Source organism: Lissotriton vulgaris, chromosome 1_2 (genome assembly GCF_964263255.1).
Source record: "Lissotriton vulgaris chromosome 1_2, aLisVul1.2, whole genome shotgun sequence".
NCBI classification, from domain to species: Eukaryota; Metazoa; Chordata; class Amphibia; order Caudata; family Salamandridae; genus Lissotriton; species Lissotriton vulgaris.
The window spans coordinates 18,805,133-18,816,981 of record NC_141686.1 but is presented as its reverse complement, the minus strand read 5'-3'; the positions used below and the strand labels follow the sequence as shown (position 1 = coordinate 18,816,981).

The 11,849-nt window shown below is 46.9% G+C and overlaps 1 protein-coding gene across 1 annotated transcript; it reads left to right on the top strand.

Moving 5' to 3' along the window:
* Positions 1-5,442: 5,442 nt before the first annotated feature.
* On the top strand, positions 5,443-10,292 carry LOC147733853 (uncharacterized). Its single transcript, XM_086953595.1, has 2 exons — positions 5,443-6,166; positions 9,667-10,292. The coding sequence occupies exons 1-2, from the start codon at positions 5,443-5,445 to the stop codon at positions 10,290-10,292; spliced, it is 1,350 nt and encodes a 449-aa protein (XP_086809721.1).
* Positions 10,293-11,849: the final 1,557 nt, after the last annotated feature.

Genomic DNA, 11,849 nt, shown 5'->3' with positions numbered 1-11,849 from the left:
ACAAGGGAGAAATCTTCAGAAGAGTCTAGAATGTCCTTTCGTAGAAAGTAGTTCTTGATTCAAAGATGATCTAATTTGGAAGGGTCCCCGCTTCTGCCTTTATCCTAAAGAAAGGGGTGGGTACGTGACTAGGTCCTGCCCTAGGGGTGGGATTAGAAAGGGGGGTGGTTACACCCCTCTCCCATGTCGGACTTTCCCCAGGTCAGGGGCTGGTGTGCCCCTGGAACTGGTTCTAGCTGGCAGATGCGTAGTGAGCACCGGGGTGCCACTCCGCAGTCACCTTCCTGTAAAGCCCTGCCTACCCAGGATACACAAAACCCTGTCTGGGATGGTGCGAGCACCGCCCCGGACAGGAAACCCTTTGTCCAAGCTCTCCTCGCTGGAAGGACTCCCAGCAGCAGGAGGTCAGACTCGTGTCTGTGGTGGCAGCGTCCATTTTGTGGAGCTGAGGCTTCAGTTAACTTTAACCGGGGTTCACAGTTACGTACATGTCGTGTCCCTCTAGAAGGGTGGAATGCTAACCCCATCGCCAGCATTGGTGAGGGGTCAGTATCCCGATTCGTATGACACCTTACTCGACATGTCTTGATAACGCGATACCGAAGTTAGCGATATGGGACGCGTTATCATGGAACAGCCATTGGGTCTTGGTTCCGCAAGCTGCAACCGGGCTCGGCTCGTGCCAGAGCCAATTCACACAATTCCACGCACTCTGCCTTCAGGATTGTCAAGGCCTGCCATAGGAGTGACTGATAGGAACTCGGGTGTCCATTTGAGGGTTAGATATAGGTATACTATATCTAAAGCAAAGGGTGAGTACGCCACCTTGCCCCAGCTGTCGTGCAGCCAGTTGTGTCAGATTTAGATGGCCATCCAGGGGTGGCATAATACATGCTTCAGCCCCTGGTAGGCCCTGGGTACACCGATGCCCTGAGTGACAGAGTCTGACAAGGTGGCCCAGTTCCAATTGGGTAATGCACCTAAGGTACACATGTCAATTTAGTGAGAGAACAGCTAGGCTGTGGGTCTGATTGTGCGTCACTTTGAAAAGGGAAAAAACCTTTATTTTCAGGGTTGAAACCTTCCCCACTCTAGGGTGTCATGCTTCATCATCAGTTTCCTCCTCACACTACTAACATGCATCGTAGTGGTGTGGGCTACAACTATTCTAAAACTTGAGAGGAGCTCTTGGATGAGATATGTGAGCAGTTGCGGCCGGCATGGCTCGTGTGGGGGTGAGGGGCAGCACTGGCTGGGTCGCTGGGGGCCATAATGAATAAAAAATAAACTTATCTTGAGGCTGGGTCCTGCATCATCTCTGCTTCTGCTCTCCTGCCTCTGACTCGGACAGGAACAGGAAGCAAGCAGCCAGGCTGCCTCACCTAAGCCAATCAGAATGCTGCAAAAAACTGTTGTGATTGGTTTTAGCGCCGTGACACAGCGCTCAGCCAGGGGCTGGAGGGATGGGCATGTTCTCCATGCAGGCTGCAATGAGGCCTGCATGGAGAGGGGGAAAGTGCGCATGACTTGTTTAGGCAGCCCGAGAGGGCCGACCAGTCATTGGGCACTCAGGAGAGGGCAAAGAACTCCTCCTCTGCCCTACTCCATAAGCAGAGCTGCTCCGCTCACCCGCTCGCCCGCAAAGGAAACATAAAATGATAATAACTAAAAGTTATTACCATTTAATGTTTTTGCTTCTCGCACTGCGAGATAGCAGTTGGGCAACGATCCTCCGCTCCGCCATAGCAGAGAAGCCGCCACTGTATGTGAGGTTACACCAATGTAGGCTGCTTGGTGAGGGTGAGCAGAGCATAATAAAGAGCAGTGAAAGGCTAATTAAAACTACCTCTCACTGGACATAGTCCTAGCTTTAATGAGTGTCCCCTTGGAGCATATTAAAACTTGGAATGGCTACAAACACTAGTATACACTCAACGTGGCTTGACCATCGTTGCTAAAATATGTAAAAACATTTAAACCAAAAAGACATTAGTACTGAGGCAAAAAGAAATATTCAGTTTAACACAATCACATATGCCTTTACATTCTGTAATAGAAATACTATGCTCAAAGTGACACCACAAAACTCAATCTAGTGGAATTACATGGCTAGACACCTAAACAAAATAAAGAAAGAATATTTTCCTGTCCTATTTGGCCCAAATGAGAGCCCAAAAACAGCCCAATGCGGTTGAAACAGGCCCCATGCCCTTAACAGAAGCCCAAAACAAGGAAGACAAAAGCCTGAAAGAGGTACAATAGGCTATGAACATGAACAAACAGAACATAGAAGGCAATCAATTAACACTATAATATATAAACAACAAACTGTTAATGGAGGGTCCGAGGAATATTTATAGACCAGCCTAGGTTAAATTCCTCACAACTCATACATATACAACAGAGAAACCTAGGGGTCTAAAAATAGGATTATTAAGAATCTCTATATACTTAACTGGAAGTCTAGGTTTAGTACAACCAGATACAGCCAAGGCTAACTAGTTATGGCTTGGGACAAGGAATATCAAAAATGTGGGCCATCAATGATTGTAGAGGAAACACATTTTTAGGATTCTCATCAAAAGATTGTATGATCAATATTATCACTTGGTAATCCTATAAGGGTCGCATGTCTCTAGATAATCGAGACGGAGATTGTACCCTTTATCAGGAAATGGGATTCCGACCCACAATCACTTTTGGACCATGTGACTCTGATCTGATGGGATCAAGTGCAGTGCAGGGAAAATTATAAAAGTGGGGAATTCAAAATAGGATAGAGAACCACAAGAAAAAAGATTTTTTATTAATTAGAAACGGAAGGGCCTCTTCCTGTTAAAAACTAGAACAGTGCAGTAATATATGTATCTTGCAGTTCGACCAAATATCTGCAAGGGAGCCAACATGTTTCAGCCTCTTGGGAATAGGACCCTAGGCTTTCTTCAGGGCCTCTGTTCTAACTAGTAAATGCTACTGCAGGCACGGCGAAGCTCTGGAACTCCCTCCCCTCTGCCATCCAATCTGCCTCGTCAGAAGCCAATTTTAAGAAACTCCTAAAGACTTGGCTCTTTGCGCAGAAAGCCTAGTACTTCACCCTGCATTCCTCTCTGCTGCTGCGGTTTCTTTTCAGCGCCAGGACACCTCCTCGTGAGGTAGCTGTTCGCGCTATACAAGAATCTGTATTATTACTGCAAGTGATAGATAATGTGCTAATTTAATTCAAAAACATATTATATTTTTAGTGAAATGAAGTGATAACAAAGAAAGGATATTATTCTCCATCATCTGTTAAACTTCTCTGTGTCACCTGGTGTCTCAGACATCTGTAACAGCAAACACATGATGAACACACTGTTAGAATCATCCTAGTGCCCATTGCACTGTCCAGGAAACATTAAAAACGCTCTATGGGACAGTAGTCTACTCACCCAGTGTGTCAGGGGAACAGACCTCACCTCTCCTGGACCTGGCTCAGGAATAGTGAGACCCCGCTCTGTGGAAGCAAGATATCCCGAGCTTTAAAGACAGCAGAAAGAACACTTAGAACTATACTTCTCTGTCCTATATACATAGTATGCTCGGGCTCGTATTATCTTAGCCTCTCCGAGAGAAACTTGCTCCTTTCATCTTAAACCTGAAAGACCCTAACCAATCAGGTGCAAACCCATTTCTCTAACTGTGTTCTAACCATCTCAATAGTGGCCACCAGTACGGCAGTGGTTAGACATGTAACCTAAAAGGCTAAACAAGACTTGGCGGATTATCTTTAATTCTTACATCCCCAAGCCTAAAAATTATTGTTACCGGCAGAACAACATGGATGTCCCTACTTGTGCTCACCTGCCCGTCGTTGCCTCTGGCTGGTACTGAGTCAGGGGGAGGCAACGAGCGTCGACAGGGAGAGCCAAATTTAAATGAACGCCTGCAGGGCTGATTCGCCGAATAGCGAGGCAAAGTTATTACATGATTGGTCCTTTAGTGTAAACAAAGACGTAATCTCGTTTGCTAGTGCAGCTCTTTATAACAAACAAGGAACTTACTTAAATATTCAGTGGTGTGTTCGTTGGCTCTGAAGGCGAGCCTTCGTCTGCAAACACAAATGTTGTGTTCTCGCAAGAGTAACTCTCGGACTACAAAATGACGTCATGCGTTTTCCTCACTTGGCAGGACAACTACAGGCATTACTCTTGGAGAATGAATAAAAGTTATATGATATTTTATTTTCCTTTTCCTTTTATTCATAGTCCGATTTGGAATTGAAAATCAAATGCAGAGTGACCCCTATCCACATTTTGTACGTCTGATCAAGCGAGAAACAGGAAGGAACCCTGGTCTCGCGAGAAGTACCAAGGACTACCCGATTACGGTATTGTAATCCTCGGGGGGAGCAGAGCGAAGCAGTCTCCCCCCGCGGATTTTTGCCCGGTGGTACAGACCCAGAGCGATGACGCGTTAGGCAGGGCAGCGCGCGCGAGGCAGTGCGTAGGAGTTAGTCAGGAGCGCCGTTTTAGGCTCCGTAGTTGAGGCAGGAGCGTTTTTCGGCGAGGCGGGCCATTTCCCTTGAATTGCAGGCATTTATTTGACAAATTCAGGGCGGACATGATTACGCAAGAGGCACTGCAGGAGGCGCTCCGCGTCATAGCGGCAGCTGGCAGGAGTGACCTTTTGGCGGCAGGCACCGGCGACGCAGCTGACCCCCCTCCACCTCACAGACCCCCGAGGAGACAGGCGGCGAACGGAGTCAAGAGAGCCATTGACGCGTGCAGGCAGACGTCAGCCACGAGGAAAGGTCCGAGGAGAGCGCGGTCAGCCAGAGGGGCTCGGCAGGCAGCGGGGAACGTCCGGCAAGCAGGTCTGTGGAGGGGTCAGTCTTCCCGCTCCTTATCCCCTGCATTGCTACGAGGGACTGGCTGTGTGGTCAGGCTGCCGGGTGAGTTGGCTACTCCCCCATTTGGGAGGGAGGTTTTTGAGGTGGGTGGGCTTGACACAAGCACCCAGCGTGGGGGGGCGGGCAGGGGCAGACAGGCCAGAGCAGCTACAGTCAGGCCGCCCCGCCCCAGGCCAGTGCCAGTATTTACAGGGCCACATTGCTTTGAGGGCCGCAAAGAAACAGTTGGCCCCATTTGTACCCCCCCCCACCCTGCCTTAGTTACACAGCCTCCCCAGCCCCAGCCGCTAGTGGATTATTCGAGTGGCAGTGATGAGGAGGCTGCGGGGGGCGCCTGCACAATTATGACTGTACCACGCGCCCCGTCCAGGCCCAGGGAACAGGACTTTGAGGATGCAGAAGTTGTTTTTGGACTTTCAGACCCCCCCACTGAGGACCTTTCTGAGTTTTTCACAACAGGGCAGGTAGGCTTGCTGCCACAGGAAGATGGGGAGGTTTCTCAGATTAGAGATGCGGTTTTGGCAGAGCAAGGCCAAGACGAATTTATCCAATACATGTACGATAATGGGCTGGAGCACACCAGATTCAACAGAGAATATATTTTTCCAGAGGCGCGCCAGGCACCATTAGTTTTTGCGCCAGATGAGACAGAGTTGGGCCGCAGTTTATCAGGACAGTGGGTGTGGGTAGAACATGCCTCCACTGCTGACGCACAGCGGAAACATAGGGAAGTAAGGAAGCCCAGCAGCAAGGTATTTCTAGTAGACGGGGCAGATAAGGTGTCAGGTGGCTCTGGAGCGGAGCAAGGTCAGACCACGAATACGACAGGTAGCAGGAGAGCGAAAGGTAAGGAATTTGCGAAGGACAGAGCGGCCACTGACCAAGGTGGTTTTAATGTGGAATTTATGGCGGATCCACAACAGGCGGACAGGTTTTTGGAGCGAGAGCCTGTTTTGGATTGGGACATTTATGATGGGGGTGTAGGAGATGGTGAGCGTCCGGGAGGAAGCAGCCAAATCTTCGCTCCACAAGGCACAAGGGAGAGAATAGCGACATTTCCACAGCAATTAGAGGAGCGAAATGTTAGTAAACAACTGAGAAGTTTTCAAAAGGGACAATCAGCTGTAGCAGTGGGCTCTGGGAGGGGGGCTGGGACAACAAGCTCTGTTCAATCGTTACAGGTTCAAGATGAAGATGGGGACTCTGGAGTACAGAAGGAGAATCTCGAGCGGATCTCTAAAGAAGAACTGAGACGACGCGAGGAACAGCTTCCCAAGGGTAAGCCACATTGGTGGGGGGCATGGGATGTCTCTTCACAGGTTAGGGGTGAAAAGGCTCAGGACAAGGTACCGCAAATACACAGTAAAGCGGCGCCCGCACAGGCAAGTGGACAGGTTGGTAAGTCAGCCCACTACATTAGTCTAGAACACGCGGAAGATAGTTCACCTGTGCCAGGTAGGCTGCCATACATGGGTGTGTCAATGCCGCTAGGTACTCACCTGTCTCACAAGACAAAACAAAAGATATGGCAACATGACTACGTAGATGTTTTCCGTTTGCTACACAGAGATGTCCAATCTAGAGAAGGGTCCAAGGAGGAAGAATTAGAATTGGCAAGACGCCCCAGGGTGCCGAGAAATATAGACAATTGGTCGTCGGCATTTTTAATTTTCTCCAGCATTTATTGTGAAAAATATCCGGAAAGGGCAGTTTCACTCTTTAAGTACATGGATGTGGTACGCAAGGCCCACATGCATTTTGGTGGTTTTTCCTGGTTAAATTATGACGAGGAGTTTAGGGCCAGGATGAGCATGAACCCTTCAAAACCTTGGGGTGATATAGACACAGAATTATGGTTGCAATGGATGTCATCCTCTCAGCTATCGGAAACCACCCACACAGCTAGTGGTTTGCCGGTGGCGTACCGGCCCTTTCCAGGGCGCGCCGCCCAGGGAGGGGCGGGGACTGTCACAAGGGGGCATACAAGCGGATTGGGCTCCTGCTGGAACTACAACAGGGGGTATTGTAACCGGCCATATTGTAGATTCAAGCACGAATGTTCCCAGTGCGGAGGCAGACATATGCTATTTCAATGCCTTACGCCTGCAGCAGACACAACCGAGCATACCCCACAACCACAAATCCAGGCAGCCAGGGGCAGGGGAGCTCCACTCCCTCCTATACCAAAAGGCTTTTACCCCAATTAAATGGGAATTGCTCATCCCTTGGCTGGACAGGTACCCGAACAGCGAGGCAGCTGCCAAACTTTATTGGGGGTTTAAGGAGGGATTTCGAATTGGTTACCAGGGCCCCAGATACAGGCGTTGGGCGGAGAATTTGAGGTCTGCTAGAGATTTCCCGGAGGTGGTGGGCAGGAAGCTGGGTGAGGAAGTAGGCTTAGGCAGAGTAGCTGGGCCTTTTGAGGAGATGCCGTTTGTTCATTTCATGGTGTCGCCGCTAGGGGTAATCCCCAAAAAAGCGGCGGGCGAATTCCGCATGATTCAACACCTTTCGTGGCCGGAGGGTAGTTCCATTAATGACTTTATTGCTGATGAGGACTCAGCATTCTCGTACACTACAGTGGACGAGGCTATAAAAATGGTACGAAGTTTAGGAGATCAGGCCGAGCTTGCAAAATGCGACATTCAATCTGCTTTTCGATTAATACCGATACACCCCCTAGATTTTGAGCTTTTGGGCATGCAGCTGAATGGTTATTTTTATTTTGACAAGGTTTTACCTATGGGATGTGCAGTTTCCTGTGCCATTTTTGAATTGTTTAGTTCATTTCTACAGTGGGTGTTTCAGCAAGAGTGTAGGGTAGGCAAAGTGTGCCATTACCTTGATGACTTTTTATTTATGGGACTGGCGAAGTCCGGACATTGTGAGAGGGCGTTACAAATTTTTCAGAATATGGCAGAAGCATTTGGGGTGCCTTTGGCACGAGACAAAACAGAGGGGCCCAGCACACAGATTACTTTTCTTGGAATAGAGATCAATACAGTGGAAATGGTGGCACGACTTCCTAAGAAGAAGTTAGAGGAAATTAGGTCATGTATTCAAGAGGCCCTTCAAGTAGACAAATTACAACTCAGGCAAGTACAAAGACTATTAGGATACCTGAACTTTGCGTGCAGAGTAGTGAGGGCAGGAAGGACTTTCTGCAGGTTGTTGGGTATGGCCATGTCAGGAGCAACTCGGCCACACCATAGAATCAGGCTCACCAAAAATATAAAGGAGGACTTAAGGATTTGGTTGTTATTTTTAGCGGATTTCAATGGAGTGCCACTGTTGTTCATCGAAAAAAGTATGAAGTGGCAGGTGCAAATGTACTCAGATGCGTCAGGTTTACATGGATTTGGCATTTTTTGGGATGGGCGCTGGTGCGCTGAGCGGTGGCCAGAAGAATGGATTTCCCAAGGTCGCAGTATAGCGTTTTTGGAGCTTTTTCCCCTTTTAGTGGCTTTGCAGGTATGGGGCCAAGAGCTTAGCAACAGAACAATCCTTTTTCATGTAGACAACTTGTCAGTTGTTCACTTAATAAACAGGCAGAAAGCTAAGGACAGGAGGGTGCTAGGCCTTTTGAGGGCTTTCATGCTGTTAAGTCTGCGTCTGAACATTGTTTTTCGCGCAGCACACATTGCAGGTATCAATAACTCAATTGCTGATGCGCTCTCTCGTTCCCAGTGGGACAGATTTCGCGAGCTGGCCCCGGGAGCTGCACTCAAGAAATCATCGGTACCTATCAGCATCTGGGCTCTAGGGGAATGAGGATACTACGGCTGGTGGAGAACTCAATAGCGTCATCCACTCAACGAAGTTATAGGCTGGCATGGCATGAATTTCTAAGTTATGTTGACACTTATAACTTTGTACAAAGAGAAGAGATGTATATCCCCCTCATACTTGATTTTGTTTTACATTTAATTGACAGGGGTTTGTCACATAACACCATAGCGGGTAAGCTAGCGGGGATTTCCTTCTACGGACAATTGTATTGGGGCCGGGATCCAAATAACCATATATTGGTGAAGAGAGTTTTGAAGGGATTACAGAGGGTGAAGGCGTCAAGCTCACACACAAGAGCGCCAATAACATTTGAATTGCTCCAAAGTATGTTGGGGTACTTACACAAAGCTTGTTACAACGCTCATGAAATTAAGCTTTTTAGGTTGGTAATGATATGGCTCTTTTTTGGAGCTTTTAGAGTTTCTGAACTTTTAGGTTTAAAGAATGATTGCGGCTTATGTGGCAGGGATGTGTGCTTGGAAGGTGACACTTTGAAAATATGGTTAGGCAAATCAAAAACAGATCAATTGGGGCAAGGGGTGTGGATACACCTAAATGTGACTCACATACAAGGTTGTTGCCCAGTACAAGAGTGGAGGGATTTTCAGTTTTTTACAGGTGTTCTGGGTGGACCAATCTTTGTGCACGAGGCAGGCGGTAAGCTTTCGAGTCACCAACTGCTAGTAGTCATGAGAAGAACACTTTTATTGTTAGGCTTCAATCCAATGAATTATGCAACACATTCATTTCGTATAGGAGCAGCGTCTGAAGCAGCCTGTTTGGGTTTGGGTTGGAATGCGATCAAAAGGATAGGAAGGTGGAGTTCTAACTGCTGTGCACGCTATGTAAAAAAATAAAAAAAAAAAAAAAAAAAGAAAAACCAGCACATATGCTGTAGAAGAAGCATGGACAGTAGTCCAAACTAGAAGTTGTTAAGCATAAAGTTGTATGTTGAGTTTTTCTTATTGGGTCTGTTTTCTTTCATCTAGGAGACATTCGGGGTTTGAATCCGGCCAAAAAACAAATCTGGATCGTGGGACACTCATTTGTGAAGTGGGCAGCGATCTTTGCGGATCATCAAATCTATGGAAGGAACCTTGGTATCCCCAGCGCTGGACATGAACTTTACTGGTGCGGTAAAGGGGGTATGCGCTGGGAGAACTTGTTTCCTCTATTGGCTAAGATAAGGTATGACAGAGGCGGTCCTGATATGCTCATTCTCCATCTAGGGGAAAATGACCTAGTGGCTTTATCGGGGCTCAGCATAATCAAAGCCATGCAATTAGATTTAGCTGTGGTTTCTAACAACTGGCTAGGGACCAGTCTAGTATGGACTGAATTTGTGTTTAGGCAGCAATGGAAAAATGCAAGGAGTCAGGCCGCCATGGAAAAGGCCAGAAAAAAGGTAAACAGGGCTATGAAGATCTTCTGTGTGGGTTTAGGGATCCAGACAATTGCACATGACAGCATCACTGGAAAAGACGGCCATCTGTTTAGGGAAGACGGTGTCCACTTAACACAGTTGGGGATGGCGTATTACATACTGGAGATCAGAGACATGCTATCAAAATGTTTGAAAGTTGATCTGTGGGTGTCTGCTAGAAGGGAGGAGTAAAAAAAAAAAAAAAAAGAGCAAGGGCAAAGCAAACTGACATGGGTATCAACATACTATGATAAGAATGGTTTGGGTTTGTTGGTGGGGTCAGGAAAAATCCAAGGTTTTTCCTGTGTGGCGGAATAGGGGGAGGTCAAGATTTAGAGCGGACTTGACCGTCCTTCAGGAGAGAGGGTGGTGGGAGGTACAAGATGGGGGAAAAAGAAAGAAAGAGGGAAAGTGAAAAGATGTCGAAACATGGGGGTGATTTCAACGAAAAGTAAGTTATATTGGTTTGGAACAATACCGTTATAAACAAACAAGTGCAAAAGAAAGGTTATGGTTTTGGCATAATATGAAAATTCATTGGTTTTGAAGACAAGTGAAAATTACAACTGTTTATTGGTTTATGGATATAAAAATTGCCTGATCTATGGAATAAAAAGTGGCCTTTTATGCTATCCAGTGGTGTTGTCTCATTGTGTATGGGTCTGGATTATTCTGGGCGATGTAATCCTCGGGGGGAGCAGAGCGAAGCAGTCTCCCCCCGCGGATTTTCGCCCGGTGGTACAGACCCAGAGCGATGACGCGTTAGGCAGGGCAGCGCGCGCGAGGCAGTGCGTAGGAGTTAGTCAGGAGCGCCGTTTTAGGCTCCGTAGTTGAGGCAGGAGCGTTTTTCGGCGAGGCCCGCCCACCCACCCCTGTTGATAAAATGTTAAATAATAAATTGTATACTGTTAACAAAGTTACTTATGAACATTAGATATGTCAAACAAGAAAGATGCCACATTAGGTCAGGCAATGGTTGTGTATCCTATTAGCTGAATTTGGCGGAATAGGGGGAGGTCAAGATTTAGAGCGGACTTGACCGTCCTTCAGGAGAGAGGGTGGTGGGAGGTACAAGATGGGGGAAAAAGAAAGAAAGAGGGAAAGTGAAAAGATGTCGAAACATGGGGGTGATTTCAACGAAAAGTAAGTTATATTGGTTTGGAACAATACCGTTATAAACAAACAAGTGCAAAAGAAAGGTTATGGTTTTGGCATAATATGAAAATTCATTGGTTTTGAAGACAAGTGAAAATTACAACTGTTTATTGGTTTATGGATATAAAAATTGCCTGATCTATGGAATAAAAAGTGGCCTTTTATGCTATCCAGTGGTGTTGTCTCATTGTGTATGGGTCTGGATTATTCTGGGCGATGGTTACATTTTAGTAGTTTATTATCCAGTGTTAGAGATACTGAAAACTACCAGCCAGCATCAATCAAGATTTCTCGGAGTGTGCAGCACCTCATAGGATAACATGGGAGTACAAAGGAGATTTAAAAAATACCCCAGAAAACGTTGAGAGATCAAATGAACTGCAAAAGATCTGCACTTATTAGGACAACTGCAAATGTGGAACTGCCAGGTACGCATTATGAATAGTGCAACCCTGATGCTATTTATATATGTCGCCCTAAATAGGCAATATCTTATTAGCAACTTCAGAAGCTGTTCATTTGAGGCTAAACCAAGGAATTTCATCATTTAACCCATGGCTGTCTGTATGTAATTTGTATACCCATTTCTGTTCT

What these genes read in the sequence shown, in the direction of transcription:
- LOC147733853 (XM_086953595.1), top strand. Translation starts at nt 5,443, where the DNA reads ATGTACGATAATGGGCTGGAGCACACCAGATTCAACAGAGAATATATT. An exon ending in CGAGGAACAGCTTCCCAAGG is followed by an intron (nt 6,167 to 9,666) that starts GTAAGCCACATT and finishes TCTTTCATCTAG; the next exon opens with GAGACATTCGGGGTTTGAAT.